General features: G+C 40.3%; 1 protein-coding gene across 6 annotated transcripts in view; it reads left to right on the forward strand.

Moving 5' to 3' along the window:
• The window catches only part of znf462 (zinc finger protein 462), a 173,793-nt gene that overhangs the window by 127,741 nt on the left and 24,710 nt on the right, over positions 1-21,342 (forward strand). For all 6 annotated transcript variants that reach the window (XM_062971811.1, XM_008115287.3, XM_008115293.3 and 3 more), the window contains 2 exons: positions 18,735-18,978; positions 21,205-21,341. In XM_062971811.1, the coding sequence (XP_062827881.1) occupies positions 18,735-18,978; positions 21,205-21,341 (381 nt within the window). The remainder of the gene's footprint in view (positions 1-18,734; positions 18,979-21,204; position 21,342) is intronic.

Here is a 21,342-nt window from a genome sequence, read left to right on the forward strand (position 1 = left end):
GACACAGTGTTCCAGGTGTGGTCTGGCCAAGGCAGAATAGAGGGGTAGCATGACTTCTCTGGATCTAGACACTAGACTTCTGTTTATGCAGACCAAAATCTCATTGGCTTTTTTAGCTGCCGCATCACATTGTTGGCTCACTCAGCTGACCCTGTATTTCTTTTAAAAGAACTGCATTACCTCCAAGGAACAGGCTGGGTTTGGGGCTCTCCTTTCTCCCTCCTGCCTCCTCAGAGGTAAGGCAGGTTTTTTTTATCTTCAAAAAGGATACAAATGAATCTAGCTGGTGTCTTCTCCCTCAGAAGTACTAGTGGGAAAGTCCTGAACCCTGTTAGCTCTAATGCAATGATTATGCGAGAAAAGGAAAAATGCCAATATGGGTAGTCAAAAAGGGAGGCACGGCTATTATGCTGTGGCGACTATTATGTGGTGAAATATATCTTTGATGGTTGTTGAGAATCCCACTTCAAAGAAAGGATGCCTTATTTCCCTTCCACAACTGTGGTCTACAGATATGTGCGCCACATGTGCTTGCAAACAAGGTATCCCCAGTCTCCATCCCTACCCTGCTAATCTTGTTGAAGTCACTTTAAAAAATAGCATATTTGGTGTCAGGAAAGTGCTGCAAAGAAAAATTCTTGATGGGCCACCCTGAACTCAGTTTAGAAATAACGTTACCTGATTGTCAACTCAGACTTCAAGATCCTGCTCGCTTTATACTCCCGTTTTTCATGGACACTCGCTTTTCGGTTTTGAAGCAACCTATCTAAAGCTATAAAAAGTTCCTCTTCAGGACGTCAACCCCTAAAATTCCCTTGTGCTCACTATGGTTAGTGCCAAACCACAGGATGGCAGGTAAAATGAAATAATAGTGCTCTAATTCTGTAATATGAACGAGCCCCGATAGTTGGAACCATGTGAGTTGCTTTGGTATATTAAACATTTCCAGCAAGTTTGTTCTTACTAGTGATTAACTGGATCCTTCTGGGATCTAGAACAAACTTCAGAGACGTTCTGTGTGTGTGCATGTGTGTTTAGGAAGAATCATGGATTTCTCTAAGGATAGAAAAAAAATCGGTAGTATTTCTACCTATTCTCTATGCTACACGGTACGCAAAAATACTTGTCTGTTCCACACGCATGCACTGTGCCAGTAATGTTGAAAGCAGACGCATTTGTTCTATTATTACTTTCAGAGACTTCATCCCAAGTTTTTTTTTCTCTGGAGTAAGCAGTAACTTTTATTTCCTAAAGAATACCTGAGAAGAGGAAGGGAAAAACCAGTAGAGGGCAATTAAAGCAGACTTTCGTCTAAATCCTTGCAACATAGATCAGTAATTAAATGAAACACCCAAGGCCATATATTCTATCTTCTCTGAGACACTTGAGGTTTCCTTTTATTGAAAGGCATTGCATCATGAGAAGGTTGAAACGAAGGCCATTCACTGTGACTCACCAAAGCTTGGCCTGAGGTATAAGCTTTTCAACTCAGCTCTGTTTTCTCCTAAGCTTCTTCTCAACAAAATTTACTGTGCACACCTTGGCCACTGCAATCTTTCGAGACTTAAAGAATGGGTTTCTTTTATTGTGTATTGTTTACTGAACAGCTTTCTAGCTTGCTTTTGGGGGCATTTATACTTCATATCAACTGGTAATGTTATACAATAAATTATAAGGTATTTTTTAAAAAAATCCACATTTCATAAAAGCCACCAATTAATCCATTGTTAAAATATACTGTCAACCCAAAAGAAATAGAAAGGTAGCAAAGTGAGGTCCAGGTGTATTTCTTGGAGAAGTGTATTCAGTATTGTTCTAAGTTGCTGTATATCAGGCACACAAACAATAAAATTACTTAGACAGTTCAAATGTTTAACATATTTAACAAGAAAACAAACATACACAGGTACACATATACCTAGCATCAGGAAATGCTTTGATAAGTAGGACAGAACATACTGCATACTAGCAGTGCGTAACTTTTTCGTTAGTCATTATAAGTTGTATCAGATTTGTTAAATTCGTACTTACGATGCGATATCAGACACGCAGGCATGACCTGCTCCAAAAACTTCAGGATCAAAACGTATCCAATATTTTTTTGTTTCCTTCTTGTAAATCTTGGAAGCTTCTTTTCCTCTTTAAATTAATGGCCTCTTGCCATTGGCAGAGTTTTCTGGGAAACAAAGCACAGAATTCTGGGAAATGTAGTTTGGGAGGGCGAGGAACCCTATGTCAGTGAATTCAAAAGGCCCTGCACTAAACTACATTTCCCAGAATTCTGCTCCACATAAGAAAACCCCAATCAGAATAGGGGAGAGCTATTTTCTGTCTGTAGCAGCAGACAGTTAGAGTTCAAATAAATTGTTGAATTTGCAAAGAGGAGAACTGATTGATATTTTTGTAAGTAAATCTCTGTGCAGGGCTGGGAAGAAATCCCTAAATCGAAGTTTAATTGGTTAATATAAGAAACGTTCAATGAGATAGCTGTTGTGGCTTTTTAAAAATATTTTTGTCAAAACTTTAAAAAAATCCCTAAAATCAGTAGATGTATAAATATTTCTGAAAGTTGTGGGGAAGGATCTCCTGCTATGTTGTGTCACTGTATAGAAAATTCAAGAAGATTTTTAAAAACTTTAAAAATTCTCCAAAAATCCGTGTATAAGTGAAACATTCTTTATCTTAATGGGCTTACAGTGGTAAATGTGTTTTACCATTGTAGTGAGTTTCACCCCAAACCTGTATAAATGAGGGAGAAAGGAGCTCCTGACGTTTCCCCACAAAAAGTAATCAAATTTCATTACTCTCTTTATAGTAACAAAGGTTTTACTAACTACTATACTTTAGAAACACTTTAGAAATGAAACGCCAGCGCCCCCTAATTTTGTAATGACTTTTGAAACAGTCAGAACACAAGGTGCATCTGATCCCATAGCTGGTGCTTGCTTTTGAAATAGGGTTGTTGTTTTTGATAACTTTCTGGATGAGGAATTTTGTGAAACTGTCCCTCAATGAGACTTTTGTTCAGACCCAGGAGGATGGTCAAGAAAATCTGCTTTAAATCTACACTGCCATATAATCCAGTTCAAAGCAGAAAATTTGGATATTATACGGCAATGTAGATGGGGCCTTAGAAATTTCTCACCCTTTGAAGTTGTGGCTATTTGTCTGATTTTAGGGCAAGTGTTCTGACCTTGGATCCTAGCGCCAAGCTTGATCTTGGAGGGGGAGTTCCGATTTTGATTCCAGATCAAACCAGTTCAAATATTTTCATATTGCTTATGGACTTGCATGTTTGCTAATAACTTACTCATTTTTGAACTTTGGTTCCTCATCAAAGTTTTTATATGATACTCTACATTATGTCAGGTCGCACCGGCTGTGTTAGTCCATTTGGTAGTGTCAAGTGTGGCTGTGGAAGTTTAGCACTAGCATGGAAAGGAATAGCAAAAGTTTCTCAATTGGATTATCAGGAATTACCAAATTTTATTGATTAACCCTTAAGTCATATCACAATACCAAACCAAACAACAAGGCTTGATAAGACTTGATTACACTCTATGTAATAAGTTAAATAAGACACTTGTAACACTACAGTAAATAAATATGATAAAACTGAATATATACAACATTTCCTTATGATACTGATTTAAGTTACCAAAGAGCAGTTTCATCAACCCATACCCTACTTTTGTAATATGGGAATCTTTCAAAGAAAGATGCAGATGGCAAGGGGGGGGGGGGACAGGATGAGGATTTGTAAAGTAGGGGAAATGTTGTGATGAATTGTTAGTTCTACAACAAAACGAAAGTGTAAGAAAAGTTGGATGAAAGTTCCAAGCTTTAACATGGTAAGATAGTGACCGTGTTACTTCAGAGTTCAGACCATCATTCCTGCGTATTCCTTGCTCCCTGTTGTATTTTGTATATTCCATCAGCATCCCCAGTAATGTGCTGATGACCTCATTATTTTTGCAGGCAAAATTGTTAGATGGCATTTCATTAAACTAGGAGTCAATAAAGAAGACAAGTAGACCATGACCTCTGAAATGGCTTTGCTTGTTTTCCCTTGACAAACGATGCAACGGTCAGCATTAAACAATAATAATAATAATAATAATAATAATAATAATAATAATAATAATAATAATAATAAAACCAACAGGGACTCGGGGCGGCTTACATGGGGCCATGCCCAGGACAATACAATATAACAAAATATAAAAAACAACATATCATAATACAATTAAACAATACAATAGATAAAAAGTGCAGTACAACACAAAGTCAAGAAAGCAATATAACAAGGGCGGGCCGCATGAACACTAAGTTAAAACTCGGGGTGAGAAAGGGATCAGAATAAAAACCTCGGGGGACAGGGACATCAGATAGTGAAACAGTCTAGAGGATAAATGTTGGGGGGAGTAACAAAGGAACAGTTACTCTCCGAAAGCGCACCATTTTTAAATCTTTCCTAAAGGCTAAAAGGGGGCTTGCCTGATTTCAATGGGCAGTGAGTTATATTGTATTATATTATAAAACAATGTATTATAAGAACAGGGAAATATCTATGATAGAGTTAAATGTTCTACTGGTTGTCAGTGGGGAAAATTAGACCATCTGCTGAACCTCAGCATAGAAATCAGAGGACCTTCAGAGTCTTTTTTTCCAGGGTATCACAAGATACGTGATGGTAGCATATTTCCTTCTTGAATTTGTGATTCTGTAGAACTCATGGGATTGTGCACACTGTATGGCATGAGGACTCCTATCTTTGAATCCTTTTTCTTGAATATATCTTGTGTTCCTGTTATGAAGATGTGGTATGGAGATATGGGAACTTGGCTTACATTTCCAAATGTGTCTTTATTTTGGAACAATAGATTCCTTTGACATTCTAAAATGCAAACAAGACTTGGAGAATGGAAGATTGAATTAGTGGTGCTCTTCTGCTCTGCCTTTTCTCTTTCTTTTAAGTTGATATGAATAACTCCAATTATGTATTTCTATAATTTATGATCCATCACATTGTAACCTTTTATACTATTTTCCCCCCTAATTTAGAGAATAATCAATAGCAATTTTAAAAGACTTCAGACAGAGCAGTATGGGGCCAGGTGCCTTCCAAATTCATTTTAACTTTCTTTTAGATTAAGTTCATTTCTCTTCTGACACTTGTGCAAGCCATTGTATAGCATTTGTCCCCTCTAATCCATTCAGACTTGCGCACGGATATAATTCAAAGGGGGAGAAAGATTAAAAAGTTTCAAAGGAACAGATAACATCTTTCCAATCTTTTTCAATAGCTAACATTCCTACAGTCCAAATCTTCTGGTTGCCCTCTACAGTACCTTCTATCTGCCTATCCTTTCAATTTTTTAAAAAATGGCCAGAGACGATCAAAGGATTCCAAATCGAGCCTTGAGAGGATGCTATGTAATTTCTTGGTGGGCATAAAAGGAGAGCACAACTTACATACCTAAAAGATAGTTGTCTTGTCTTCAGTTCTTTGAACTTTTATGACAAAGCCTCATTTTTTATTGTGGCTCTTTTTTAAAAGTCTTTCCCATGCTTCTTCTTTTATAGTATTTAGAACTCAGAGGTTGCGTCCTTGCAGAGTTTGCTGTTCCGCTCCGTATTGCTCTCAGCATGTATGAGTTTCTATCTTTCCTTCATCTAATATTCCCATCTCCCCTCTTATATCTGGATATATAGCTTTGGTTATGGGGCAGTCACTAGGCTGCTTCTTGAGGTACCAAATAAAATGTTTGTTGCATCGCCTGCCCCCAAAGAGATGAGTTGCATGCATGTATAACAAAACTGTGACTGTGTATAGCAAAAATGCAGCAGAATTACCTTCCAGAAATATTTAGTTCTGTGCAATAGCAACTAATAAGTCAGTATTTCAAAGGATGCTTACTATCAGAACTTGGTAATATTACATTTTTGGGAGTAAAACACCTAGCATGGCTAATGGTGAGTAGACTTCTTTTTTCTCCACTATGTGAAATGAATTAATGTTAAGCCCTTCTTCCCCGGAGAATACCCTGAGTATTATTGGAAAGAAGCTGTGAGGGAAAGCCCTGTTCCCTCTCCGTGTAAAATCTCTGGTTCCATTCAGACTTCCTTGTTATTTTTGGTGTCCTAGGAATCCATCCTGCCTGCCGGTCATGCAGAGAGCTTCTATGCTAATAACCTGCTCCTCGGAGCCATGCTTGGAAAATGTCATGTCTAGCAGAAGCAAAAGGAATTTGCTCCAGGGAAAGAAGGAAAATCCTAAGTTTTCTCTCTTTCTATTTGAATATGTTACATACTCCTATCCGAGTCTAGATAGGACAAAACCTTGTCAGTGTTCTCATAACCAATTTTGCTGCTGGAAACAGCTTCCACTGAATTAAATATATCCCTGCCCTGTAGGAGCCAACTCCTACAGGGCAGGGATATATTTTCCAACATCGTCCCCATCCCATATGGGATTCAAATTTAGAACACCCGTCTTTATAAAGTGTTTTGCAGGAATACAAACATTACCCCCCCCCTTTTTTTTTTAGAGTATACGATGTGAACCTGCAAAAAGCTTACAGTTTAGAAGTAAGCACACATTATATGGGGGGGGGGGGGGGTCAAATGCCAGAGTAGAGCTTTCCACCAGAGTAGAGCTTTCCATACTGTGAGTTTTGATATGTTAGTGTGTTGGCTGCAGTGTGTAGGTGTGTCATGCGAACATAACAGAAAATGATAAAAAAAATCTTGGAAATGTCGTGTCTGCTGCTGCTCAGTCGTTTAGTCGTCTCCGACTCTTCGTGACCTCATGGACCAGTCCATGCCAGAGCTCCCTGTCGGCCGTCACCACCCCCAGTTCCTTCAAGGTCAAGCCTTTTTTTTTTTTTTGTGTCAAGAGCAACTGGAGTTGCTTCTGGAGTGAGAGAATTGGCCGTCTGCAAGGACGTTGCCCAGGGAACGCCCGGATGTTTTGATGTTTTTACCATCCTTGTGGGAGGCTTCTCTCATGTCCCCGCATGGAGCTGGAGCTGATAGAGGGAGCTCATCCACACTCTCCCCAGGTGGGATTCGAACCTGGCAGCTTTCAGGTCAGCAACTCAACCTTCAAGTCACTTAGTCCACTACGCCATCTGGGGGCTACCACCCCCAGTTCCTTCAAGGTCAAGCCAATGTCATGTCATTATCTTACAAATCATCTTTTTAAAAATATAAATGAGATCTTTTGTGTCCCCATCCTTTTCTTTATTACAGTCTATCTATGTGTCTGTATCTCTTATGAGGGGTTGGTTTAAACTCTGGGTTTTTAGTTAGACTGAATTACTATGTCACAAAATGATGCATATCTAAAAAGTGTCCCCAGCATGAAATGTTTGGAAAGTTCTGTTCTAGAGTGGCTTTGCTTACTTCTTGGTTCAAAATAAGGCTTGTGTATGTTTATATGTGTCTTCAAGTTGCCTTTCAACTAATGGTGACCGTGAATTTCATACGGTTTCCTTAGTTAAGAGTGACATAAAAGTAGTTTGGCCAGTTTCTTCCAGTGAAAAATTACACCTGGTATTCATTGGCAGCCTCCTGCCAAAGCACTAACTTAGGCTGACCCTGCCTAGCTTCCAAAAGTGGAAGTGATCTGGTTCCTTTAAGACAGGTATGGGCAACCCAGGCCCGGGACTTGGATGTGGCCCCTTGGGCTCTTTTCTCAGGCCCTTCTCTCTCTCACTATCCTATCCTTCCTTCCTTATCTCTTTCCTTCCTCCTTCTATCCCTTCCTTATCTCCCTCTTTTCTCCTTCCATCCTTCCTTCCCTTCCACCCTCCGTCCTTCTTTCCTTCCCCTTTTTCTCCCTCCTTTCCTCTCTCCCTCTTTCTCCTTCCTTCCCTTTTGTCTTTCTTCCCTCTTCCCTCCCTCCCTTCCTTTCCACCCTTCATTCCTCTCATCTCTTTTTCTTTCCTCCTTTCCTCCTGGGGGATATTTATCTGGCCCTTGGGGTCTCTTCCATTTTTAGGAGTCTATATCAGTGGGCAATACGGGGTCTAATGGATACAGTTTTTCTCTCCTGTCCACAATATCATCCTGACCAAGACCAACTCTTTTGGGATCCAAAAATTCCCGTCTTTCCTTCACTTTCTGTCTCCAAATAAGAAGAGGAAGGGGAGAATAGGGCAGGCTGGGAGCTTGGAGAGAACCCCCCTCCCTCCCGGCTTTCCCACCCCACTCCGGCCCACCATACAGCCCCCAAGTTAGAAAGTTTGCCCATGCCTCCTTTAAGGTATTTAGCGCCTAAAATATGATCCACAAAGGGCTAAAAAAAGCTGGCAACAATGACAAAAATTTTGGAGGAATGGCTGGCCATTTTGAGCTGAAAATTAAGTTTTGCTTCCTCCCAGTTTTGTGAAGGAAGGTTGGGAGAAGACACCTGTGCCTAACCTAAAGACCCATTGGCCCTTAGTATAAAGCCATATATTTCTGTGTGTGTAACCAAGCAGCCCAGTTATTTGAGCTACTTGAGTGGGAGACCACTTAGGAACTGTACAGTAACTGGTCTGAGCTCTTTGAAATTGATAGGTCTAATAAATACAGTTAAGTTCCCAAAGGCTTCTAAGCACCTAGATACCTTTTGCAGCACAAGGAAGTGGATAGAGGCAGACCTCTCACCCTCTGCCCTCCTCTAGTGGCAGTAATACAAATTTGTGTCAGTTTTCTGTTTGCCTATCCTTTCTGCAAGGTATGGTCAAACTGGAGCGAACAGCTTGAGTGCAACAAGGAGACGTTTTTTAGACAGAGATCCTGATACTGTCTTTGCTAAGTTAAAGAAATCAATAGCTGTTCATCTGAGGGCAGGACCGGTGTCTTCTGTTCGCACACCCAACTGTTCAAAATGTAGGAGCTGGCCAGGGACATAATGATATATCATCACATCTTTAGGAGGCTTCTGCTACGCTACGTGTTTCTTCTGTGATGTTGCTTTCAGCTTCTTTCTGCACGTCTCTCTCTCTCCCTTGAGTCTCTGTAGCATGAAGTGAGCAAATCTGCAGTGTTCTTGAACTCTGCTGGCTTCGCACAGTACTGCTGCACACATTTCTTATCACTGTTCAGTATGTCACTTTAAGGTGAAGATTTTCAAACTTGGAAGCTTTGGGTGTGGGAAGAAAACAAGGGTGGGGTTCATGGGGAGTGAATTGCATGATCTTCGTTGATCTGAACTATGCAAATTCCTTTACAGTAAATCAGTTACAGCAATTCTGTAATTTGAAACCATTGTTCCGCATCCCTGGAGACTAGGACATGGAACAATGGCTTTATATTACAGGAAAGGAGATTCCACCTGAACATTAGGAAGAACCTCTTAACTATGAGAGCTGTTCAGCAGTGGAACTTTCTGCCTCAGAGTGTGGTGGAGGCTCCTTCTTTGGAGGCTTTTAAGCAGAGGTTGGATGGCCATCTGTCAGGGGTGCTTTGAATGTGATTTTCCTACTTCTTGGCAGGGGGTTGGACTGGATGGCCCACGAGGTCTCTTCCAACTTTAGAATTCTATGATTTTATGGTACTTACTTTGCCTTCCTAGTGGTCAAATCTACACCCAGTTTCCCCTTGTTGTCTCACTCACACAAATACTGTCAATCGAAATTTACACCTAACGGGTGCTTAGAATGCGTGTGTGATATCTGCTAAACTGAAAACTTCATTTGTGGGTGGATTCACCTCACTTTATTTGCTTCCATTAGATTCTCGCTTTGTCTTCACAAGTTATTTTCAGGGGAGGTGGTAACAGAGTTGTCATGAAATTAAACCTCAAAAATAATGTGGTTATGGTAGAATAACAGGCAGTCCAAAGTTACAGACATCAGACTTACAAATGACTCATAATTAAGAACAGGGGTAGGACAACAGGAAGTGAGAGAAATCCACCCCTAGGGAGCAAAATTTACTCCAGAAAAGTTATCAAGGGAAAAAGGTATCTCCACTGAAGCTTTATCACTAATACTTTTTTCCACAAGAAGCCAAATTTTTCAACGTCACATTATCACAGGGACAGAAAATGAGGTGAAATCCTTCTGAACAGGGGCACAGATAGCAAAACAAACACCACAAGGGTGTTAATGTTTCCCTATGCTATCCAAAGCTAGCTAGCTAGCTAGCTAGCTAGCTAGCTAGCTAGCTAGCTAGATATATATATATATATATATATATATATATATATATATATATATATATATACACACACATACACACACACACACACACACACACACATACATACACACACACACACATACACACATTTTTAGTGTAACTGGAGTTACACTAAAAATGTACCTTTTCTTACTTACATACAAATTCAATTCAAGAGCAAACCTACAGAACCTTTCCTGTTTGTAATTTGGGAACTGCCTGTATTCTCCCAATTACTATGAGAATGAATGGGAAGAAATTACCTTTAGAAAGTTAATTTTTTATCCTCGGCCTCTTGAACTAAACTACCATATATACTCATGCATAAGGTCACTTCTTATTTTATGAAAAATATATAACTTATACATTGATTATATGTAAATGTATAAGTTGGGCGTCATTCCATGGAAAGGAGGAAGTTCCAACTTCCCAGAGCCATCACAGGGCCAGTTGCCTCTGGTCACTGCCACTAGTTCCCCCCCCACTCCGCACATACAAAAAGGCAGCTTTTCAGTTCTCCTGGAACAGAATAAGCTCACACCTTTTGCCACTTTATTCTGAGAAGAGAATGGTTCCTTTTTTCAGAAGAGTTAAGGTGCAGTACTCACATTGACTCATGATAAGTCAGCCCAGGTTTTTTTGGTTAGTTTTTTTAAGTATGATTTCTAGACCAATGCTATATACATTATATAGCAGGAATGGGCAAACTTTTTTGCCTTGGGGCCCGACCAGGGGAAAGGGAGGCTGGGCACACGTCGAGTGGAGAAGGCCAGGAAAGGGCAGGGCAGGGGTCATCCTCGGGTTGTTCTTTCGGCATAAGGATGGAGCTGCTCACTGCATCCTAATGCTGGGAGAAAGGCAAGACACGTGGCGATTGCCCCGACCCTCCTTCCCAGACCCTTTGGCTATCCTCTTGGCATGATGGCAGGGGGAGGGTGAGACAGGCGGTGGGACTGAGAGTGCTCCAGAGGGCTCTCAGCTGCCACGTGCCTTCCTTGAGTCGTCCTCCTGGCATAAGGATGGGGCCGCTCGCACCATCCTTATGCCGGGAGAAGGGCGAGACAAATGCCGGCGGAGAGCGCTCTAGAGGAATTTCAGCTGCTGTGTGCCTCCTTTCTCGTCTTTTTGGCATAAAGATGTGGTGGGCCACGAAGTCCGTATGCCAAGAGGACAAGGAAAAAAAGAAGGGCCTGAGATAATCGCCCAGGGGGCCGCATCCGGTCCCTGGGCCTTAGTTTGCCCATGTCTGTTATATAGGATTGGTCGTCTTCTGTCACATTGTGAGCGATTCTAACTCCAAAGAGATATTTCATGTTTAGTTTGATTATCTTGAGATTTGTTTGGTAGCTTTGCTTTTGGAATCTTGTACACACCCACGTCAAGGTGACACCCTGAATCGTAAAGTCACTTGGACACTTTGAAAAATTTCCTTGGCATTTGCATAGTAGGAATTTTCCAGTGTCTGGAAAACTATAAACCTAGGAACCATGCTTCTTGTGGTTGGATAAATAGCCACAATATGTGACCTTCTGCCAGGCATGTTAGGTTTGCCATGCATTTGTGTCATCTGAGCATCCACCTGCCAAGTACCACTGCTCCTGCTTGCTTTGAAAAACCTCTGCCAAAGAGAGTAAACCATGCTTATTTTGGCCCTTGTTATTATTGCTTTTCTGCATATTTATCTTTCTTCAATCCTTCTGGTCTCATATACCAGCTCCTCCCTTCTGACATTTTTCCCAATTGTGCCAGAACATATTACTAATACGACACTCATTTGTGTTAATTATTTGACTCACCTTTCTGTGCCCCGACAAGGATGGTTTAAACACATTCTCCAAGGTGTTGGTGACACATTTAGCGGAAAGCATCCTGGCATAGAGGTATAGCCATCCACAAAGTAGCTTATGGCTGCTAATTGTAGCCTGTGTCAGTGCAGAAGGGACCTTCCAAAAAAGAAGCAATCATATTTAGTTGATGGCACTGTTGTTTTACTGACACACCATAACTGAATGGAATGAGTACTAGACCCCATACACAGTAATATGGGAAGGTGAGTAGCAGTTATCTAGGGTTTCTTATAGGAGTATTTTCCAGCCACACTTAGAGATGCCCATGAACTGAAAATGGAGCTTTTGGTATACAATATATTTTTCTCTATCACTCTGGTATTGCCTTTCCATAGAATACTCTATTCTTAGTGCCCAGAGTACATTCACTTTCTCTTGTTGCATGTCTCCCATTGCATGAATAGGATCAAGACAATAGCATTTTGGGGTCAGATCGCAAAAATGGATTTGCATCTTGGGTTCAGCCCACAAAGCACTGCTTTTACATTTCTATTCAACTGTGAATCATAATGCATGTCTTTGATATTTGTCTGTTCTGCCTTGGTGACAATTATGAAGAAAAATAATAATAGAATAAGTACAAATTTCTTTGAAAGAGGACCAGGATCATGATGAAGGTGGTACCTACCTCTACAAGCCAAGGGTGTGTAGACTCCACACGAAGCAGCTTTTGAAATGGAGAGAAATTTCAAAGGTGGTTTGAAGACATATGGATAGTACACCCAAGCTTTGCTATTCAAAAAAATATAATAAGATCTGTAGCCCAAATACATGGGAGTAACAATCTCGTTCAAGCTTACACAAAACTGCCACGCCTGACACAAGGAAAGATAAATCATGACTTCGCAATGAAAAAGGATGCAAATTCTAAGGAATTTGCAGCTGCATTGGTTCATCAATTAATTTTTAGTCAGCTGGATATTACTTATATTAGGAGCAACCAAACGTGCCAAATTAAACATGTTTGCTATAAACAAGACATGCAAAAGTAAATTATACCTTCCAACAACCCAAGAAATAACCAATTAATACGGCTACATAGACAGTACCTACTGTGGTGTAGAATGAAATCGAAAACAATGTAAGATCCAACCATTAATATTAAAATAATTTATTTGAAAGAATACTACTTAATGGCTTATTCTTAGGATGGCTCTAACAAGCATCATGAAAACATTTGCTTTGTCTAACATTTGCTTTTGTCTATCTGTGCCTGGCCACACGTTGCTGTGGCTTATGGGAATCATTTGTTGATCAGGTGGAATAGCAGTAAATAGCCTTGCAGCCTCAAAGCCTGGTCGTTTTCTTCTTATGTGAATCTTTGTTTGATGAGCTGGAATACAATGGAATAGGCTTGCTGCTTGGAAGGCTGGGTACTTGCATTCTAGGGAAATGGTTTTTTGGCCAATTTGAATTGCACTGAATAGCCTCACTGCTTCAAAGCCTGGCCGCTTTCTATATAGGGGCATCCTTTCTTGGGCAGGTTGAATGGGACGGAGTAGCCTTGTGGCTTCAAAACCTGAGGGTTTTCTATCTAGGGAGAATCTTGGTTGGCCAGGTTGAACAGCACTGAATAGCCTTGCTGCTTGCAAGCCTGGCTGCTTTCTACCTTGTGGAATTCTTGGTTGGCCAGAATTGAATAGCAATGACTAGTCTCAGTATGGATGCTGCAATTAGTCACCTTGATCAGTATTTAATGGCCTTGCAACTTCAAAGCCTGGCTGCTTCCTCCCTTGGGGGAATCCTTTGTTGGGAGGTGTTAGCTGGCCCTGGTTGTTTCCTTTCTGGAATTCCCCTGTTTTCAGAGTGTTGCTCTTTATTTACTGTCTTGATTTTAGAGATTATATTGTTCTGTATTATTATACCACAGTAATTTTAGATATTATATTTATAATCTTATATTATCTTTTTAGATCTGGATTATATGAGGCCCCTTCTACACAGCTGTATAAAATCCACACTGAACTGGATTATATGGCAGTGTGGACTCAAGATAATCCAGTTCAAAGCAGATACTGTGGATTATCCTGCCTTGGCATTCTGGGTTATATAGGTGTGTGGTAGGGCCTTGAGTCTACACTGCCATATAATCCAGTTCAAATCAGATCATCTGTATTTTATAGGTAGTGTGGAAGAGGCCTAACTGAACCCTGGCTGTCCCTTGGCCCCCTTGGTTACTAGGAGAAGAAATGGGTGGAGCCTACCCTTCTAACTGGCAGCAAGGGGAAAAAAACAGTTATTCCTCTTCCTCTAACTTGGACTTTATTTTTCTAGGTTTTTTTGTTTGAAAGACATATTTTGAATGACTATGTCCTTTGTGGCCAAATTTGGTGTGATTTAGTTCAGTGGTTTTGTTGTTTACTCCATAATAAAATGCACATTACATTTTATATATATAGATTTAGGAGCTCATATTAGAGAAAAACCTGTTTTAAACTGACAAATAATAAATCCACAAATGTATTTATTAATGATACTAATTATTTCCATGTGGAAATGTCCATTTTGGTACCACTAGTTAGCTAAAATCAAGTAAATATTACTAGAGAACAATCTTAAAATGTTCAGCAATAAAGCAGAAGCATTTGTCTCTTTGCTATCCTTTTGCCTCTGGAAATGCCAGATTTTCCTGAGTTGTGTTTTGCCCCCACATATTTGTTGCATCTCTACATATCAGGTGCTTATATATAAATATCAGACTTAAATTTTATAGCTTCTTTTATTTGGGACATAGTTTGAATATGAGGCAGCAGACTTTAGAGAGAAAAGTTATGTATTGAAATTTCCATTCACCAAATGGGTCTGGTTAAAAGCATTTCTGTCTTAATACCCTTGAAATACTCAAAATTCTGCCATTATCTTGATTATCAGTTCCCCATTTCCTTCCCTGCCTTTTTTATGAGTGTTTCATCTGGATTATTTTAGATTTTAATTAATTTTAAATTAAGGTAAAGGTTTCCCCTGACATTAAATCCAGTCATGTCTGACTCTGGGACATGGTGCTCATCTCCATTTCTAAGCCGAAGAGCCGTCGTTGTCCGTAGACACCTCCAAGGTCATGTGGCTAGCGTGACTGCATGGAGTGCCATTACCTTCCTGCCGGAGCGGTACCTATTGATCTACTCACATTGGCATGTTTTCGAACTGCTAGGTTGGCAGAAGCTGGAACTAACAGCGGCCGCTCACGCAGCTCCCGGGGCTTGAACCTGGGACCTTTCGGTCTGCAGCTCAGTGCTTTAGTGCACTTTGCCACCGGGGCTCCATTAGAGGCCTGGAAAATATATATATTGCAGAGCATCATGCATTTAGATGTCATGGTAGAAGTAAATTTGGTGGTTCGTACAGTGGGTCCTTGGGGTCCACTGGAGTTTGGTTCCACACGCTCAGTGAATACCAAAATCCATAAATTCTATCTAGTGGCATAGTGAAATAGACTCCTTTATAGGACATCTTGTAAGGATTCTAAAAAAACATTGTATTTTAGAGTGGACATTTTTTCCTCCTTGTGGCAAAACTTGAGAAGGTTTCTTCTGTGGTTGCATGTGAGAGTCAGAATCTTGCAAATAGTCTGTATTTTGGTATCTTGGTATTATTTTATGGACTTTACATGCTTACATATTGTTTCATAACATGTTTTTCTGAATCTTATGATTTTTTGATGCATGAATCTTAAAGTAGATTAAGTTTCTTTTTTCCATTAATAGATATGCTTATGGAAATCGGTGGTTATAGCCCAAATGTAAATGGTTGTGGCGGTATTTATGGCCTGCCATTGTTCTGATGTACTTTATGCATTACACATAAAAGAAGGAGGATTTGTTGCCTTAATCTCCATCCCTTTCAAACGCTATTAAATCTTTGCAATTTGACTATTTTTATTAGTCTTTCCAGATAAGATGCCTCATACTCATATTTTTTCTAAATACATTTTTGAAATAATTATGCAATAGTAGCCTAGTTATTGAAAATAACTAAAAGTAGAAGTTAGATTAGAATCACTGACCAACATACATTTTGGTGCCTCAAACGTTAGCCCTGTTTCTGGGTATGTTTGACCTGCTGATTCCAAAAACGTCACCAAGTTCCCCCTATCAGCTCCAGGTTTTGAGATACAAAACATATGCCATATGCAGTACCAGCTTTCATCTGCCCGCCTATACAAAAATTTGATATCCATATCTAAGAAAATAGAGCTGATGCAGTCTATCCAATGCAATTTTCTGAAACAGTGTACAAATAACCCAGGAGTAGGCCTAAAAACTAGGGTTGTGCATGGATTCAGAGTGGTTGGTTCCCTTCAGCCAATCCAGCTTGTTCGCCTTGGCCAGATGGCAGTAACAGTAAGGGCTCAGCCGTCACAGTTTTCTTCGGATACAGGACCACGTGGCAACCGATCACGGCTCCTTCTCCCCTATTCCAGCACCACACGGCGCAGAGAGGCTACTGCTAGCCTGGGGTTTTTCTGTCTGCCCTGCCTGTTGGGTCAATCAGAATAGAAGAACGCCATGATGTGTCTTAAAGCAAGCTGAGGAAAGGGTCCCAGGAAGGATGCTTCCTTAACCCCGTTCTTCAAACCCAGGCTCCCTTGAAAGGAAGATAGGAAAGGGTCCCAGGAGGGGTGCTTCCTTAACCCCGTTCTTCAAACCCAGGCTCCCTTGAAAGGAAGAAAAGAAAGGACCCCAGGAAGGAAAGGGGAGCCACATTAAGTTCCCCATTTCTGCCAATGGGCCAGATCTTCCGACTACAGACCAAAAACATCTATTTGGCAACCCGCACGTTTTCAGTAGACGTGCAAAATGGATCCATGGGTCTCCTGGAATTTGGCCAGCAGAAACGGATTGAGGTTCAACCGAAATTCAGAAGCCTACTAAAAACCAAGACATCCAAGATTTTTTTTGGGGGGGGGGGGGTCATGTACTCTACTTGACTTGTCTTCAGAAATATATTTTGAAGTATTTTTTTAAAAAGTCTCCCAAGTCAGAGCAATTAAACACCAGTAAATTAGCCTCGTTGTTGATAAGATGCACCAATTGGTGCATTTGTGTATGTATGTGTCTTCAGGTTGCCTGTCGACTTGCAGCAACTCCATGCATTTTATAGGGTTTTCTTAGCCAAAGAATAGTCGGAGGTGTTTTTGCCAGTTTCTTGCATTTGTTGGTTGTATCCTATCCAAATACTAATCTACTTAGCTTCCAAGATCAGATGTGATCTAGTGCCTTTGGGATATTTAGTTTTATATTTATATAAAAAGGTAAAGGTTTCCCCTGACGTTAAGTCCAGTCATGTCTTACTCTGGGGGTTGGTTCTCATCTCCATTTCTAAGCCGAAGAGCCGCCGTTGTCCGTAGACATCTCCAAGGTCATGTGGCCGGCATGACTGCATGGAGCGCCCTATCACAGATAAGGAGTCCAGTTGTGCAATGAAAGGCACATGCAACAACTATGAATCCAGTGTTAAAGGAGAATGGCTTTGTACTCAAACATTTCTCCATCATGCAGGTCTTGTAGAATTATTCACCACTACCATCCCTTAATTTTTTCCACATTTTGTTGTGTCACAGCCTGGAATTTTAATGGTTTTAACTGCTCTTTTTACACAGGATATAGGCAGTCCCCGAGTTACAATCATCCAACTTACAAATGACTGAGACAACAGAAAGTGAGAGAAATCTACCACTAGGAAGAGAAATTCAATCCTGTAAGAGTTATCATGGGGGAAAGGTGTCTCAACTGAAGCTTTATCACCAATTCTTGTTTCCACAACATGCCACATTTTTCAAAATAAAATTATCACAGGAATAGAAAGTGAGGTGAAATCTTCTGAACAGAATCACAGGCACAAAACAAACACCACAGTGGTGTTAACCCTTCCCTATGAAATCCATATATATATTTGGCTGGAGTTACACTTTAAATTGTTCCTGTTCCAACGTATAAACAAATTCCACTTAAGAACAAACCTACAGACCCTACCCTGCCCGTAACTTGGGGACTGCCTGTACTCAATGCTGTGAAGTTGTACCGTATTGCTATTTGTGGTACAAAACCGGACTGATACTAGTAAAAGTGCCAACTAAGTCCACTTCAATATCAATCTATAAAAATTGTGAAACATGCAGTGGGAATGATGGTAACAAATGCTTTTGTGACACATTTTATCTGGATTGTGTGGTGGCTTGTAATCTGGGATTTTGCTCATTGCTGATCTAGGCTATTCATCCAGGTTTCTTGCAACTGTACCTGAGTCTGAAGAAAAGAGAGCTAAAGTTGGGTGAAATCTACATATTGCGAGCATCCATATCAAAACTTGAAATTATCTTATTGGAGTGCATTTACACTGCAGAATTAATGCATTTTTATTTTACACTGTTGAATGAATGCTATTTGTAAAATTAATACACTCTAACAGTCATGATGTGCTGTGGGAGTTGTAGTTTGGCAAGGTGTTTAGCTTTCTCTGCCAAAGAGTGCTGGTGTTTCACCAAACTACAGCTCCCAAGATGCCATAATATTGAGCTACGGCAGTTAAAGTGTTGTCAAACTGACTTAATTCTGCAGTGTAGATGCACCCTTGACCATTTTCTTCAGTGGTTTCATGTTACTAGCACTCTACTTCATCATTACCTTGTTGTAGCTCACTTTATATTATTGTACCCCACCCAGAAAATTTTGATTCCTGACCATTTAAAAATAATCAATGCTTTCTCCTCTGCAGATTCTTCCTACTCAGAGCCTCCAGATGTCCAGCAGCAATTGAACCACTACCAGTTAGCAGCTCTGGCAAGGAACAACAACAACATTAGCCCTGTCCCAGACCAGAAAGCCGAACCCGTCCTTAATTGTGAATTTTGTGAATTCTCTTCGGGTTATATTCAGAGCATTCGGCGCCATTACCGTGACAAACACGGCGGGAAGAAGTTGTTCAAATGCAAAGATTGTTCTTTTTATACTGGCTTTAAGTAAGTACTTGCAGAAGCTTTGGACACATACTTTTCACTTTTGTAAAACCTCAGTGAACTTTTGATAGTCAGGCGAAAATATAGATCAGAATTTTCTTGTTACATTTAATGCCCTACTCAACCATTTTATCATCTTTTGTGAAATGTATGTCACTATAGTTGTACTGCACAATTCTACATCTTGCACATTCTTGTCATATTAGAAATAATTCTTCTTTTGTGGTTTGTAGCATAATCTTACATCAGAAAAGGGGAGTCTTGTGTTCAGTGGAAGATTCTGTAAAGTAAGTACATAAAGCAGGTGTGGGGAAAGTGTGGCTGACAGGTTGCATGCAACCTCTGAAACCTCAAAACTATTTTCTCCAAGACTGAATCTCTCCTCTATTATTTTTATTAGTTTGATATTCAGGCAAAAATCTCACATAATTTGTTACCAAAAACCCAAGTGTGTGCATATGCCCCAAAAATACAATCTCCCCAATCCCTCTCAGAATTCCCCACACTTCTTTTTGCCTCTGAAACATTTTTTACATTAGAAGCATTCTGATGGTATCATTCTGAAGGTTGCAAGTCACTTAATGGGGCTACAAAGTGGAGCCCACGACATGTGAGTGTGGAGAAGAGCAAACCACAGACCACCTACTACAATGCAGTCTGAGCCCTGCCATATGTACAATGGAGGACCTTCTTGTAATGGCACCAGAGGCTCTCCCTGTCAAAGGACATTTAGTATAAAGCCAAGGTTTTTTTAACTTTGTGTTTTCAAATACATTACAACTTGAACCCTCGGTTCGCTTCTGGCACGATAAATAAATAAATACTCCGAAGGTTTTTACAGCCACAATTTGATCAGGATGTACTAAGGTTAGGCACAGTGATCTCTTAAAGGGAGCTGTTAGGAGAACTGGCGGTTCTATTTTTTAAAAAATAATGTAATTTACCGTGATAGGAATTGCAGATAGTTACTATGGGAGCTTCTCATTTGAGTCCCTACAGTGCAACCCAATATATGTCACTGGACCAAGAGGAAAAGTGTATACCAGTTCACTCAGTTGGGGAACATAGATGTGCCATCCCAAATAAAGAACATTAGAGCAAATAAAGAACATTAGACCAAAGGCTTGGCTTGTCCATCATTCCTTTTCCACAATAGCTAACCGGGTGGTTATGTGCAGCTCTCAAAAAGAACACTCTCTTGCTCCCGTTCCCTGGAAAATGGCATTCAGAGGCATAATGACACCAGTAGCAGGGTATATAGCTATGTGATTAATATCCCTTTTTAGAAGTCCTTGAATTTGTCTAATCTGTTAATTGGAATGTAAAAAAATCATCAATGGACTAATATGCTGGACTAACTGAATGTTGTAGGAAAGATATTCCTTTGTTTAGTTGGTTTTGAGGGGTTTTAAAATTTCTGTTCGATGTTTCGCATTGGCTGTACATCCTCATCTTTTCTGTTCCCAGTGCATTCCTAAATTTCATGCCTAGAAAGGAAGTAAACCTGATTAGCTTTGGTTTTGCTCTAGCTCATGCTGGGACTGGTCCAAATGTCACATCGATGTACCTCTGAAATCGCACTTTAGCATTAGTTGTGAAATTCATGGGGTTGCCATAAGTTGACAAACAACCTGAAAGTTCATAAATACACACACATTGGTTAGAAAGAGTGCTGGTTTGGCTTATTCAAAATCAGTTCACAGATTCAAGGGTGTATTAAAGGGTTAGGGTTAGGGTATATGATACTACAGCTCACTCCCAATTATTTTGCCACAGTTAAGAGTTCAAGTGAGAAGCATTGTGATGTGGTTTGAGCATTGGACTGCAACTCTGGAGACCAGGATTTGAATCCCCACTCAGCAGTGGGGAACCACTTGATGACCTTGGGCAAGTCACACTCTCCACCTTAGAAAAGCTCAGAAAAACCAAAGAAATCTTGGCATGAGAATCTTGTAATAGGATTGCCATAAGTTGGAAACAGCTTGAAAGCACACTAGAGTTCAAGTATTCTGAATTGGCCATGGAAAATGCTTGTTTCTTGTCCTGGGAAGGCCTGTTGTGACACATTTTGTTAACCGTTGTCTTAAAGTGGTATTCATAGAATCATAGAGTTGGAAGAGACCATAAGGGCCATTCAGTCCAATGCTCTGCCATGCTGCTGAAAAGAAATTGGCATCAACCAAATATTGTGATCTTTTGAGTTTGTTTACTTCTCCTTGTTATTTGTAGATCTGCTTTTACTATGCATGTGGAAGCTGGGCATTCAGCAGTTCTTGAGGAAGGACCCAAAGACCTCCGCTGTCCTCTCTGCCTGTACCACACCAAATATAAACGGAACATGATTGACCATATCGTCCTTCATCGAGG

This window comes from Anolis carolinensis, chromosome 2 (genome assembly GCF_035594765.1).
Source record: "Anolis carolinensis isolate JA03-04 chromosome 2, rAnoCar3.1.pri, whole genome shotgun sequence".
Taxonomy (NCBI): Eukaryota; Metazoa; Chordata; class Lepidosauria; order Squamata; family Dactyloidae; genus Anolis; species Anolis carolinensis.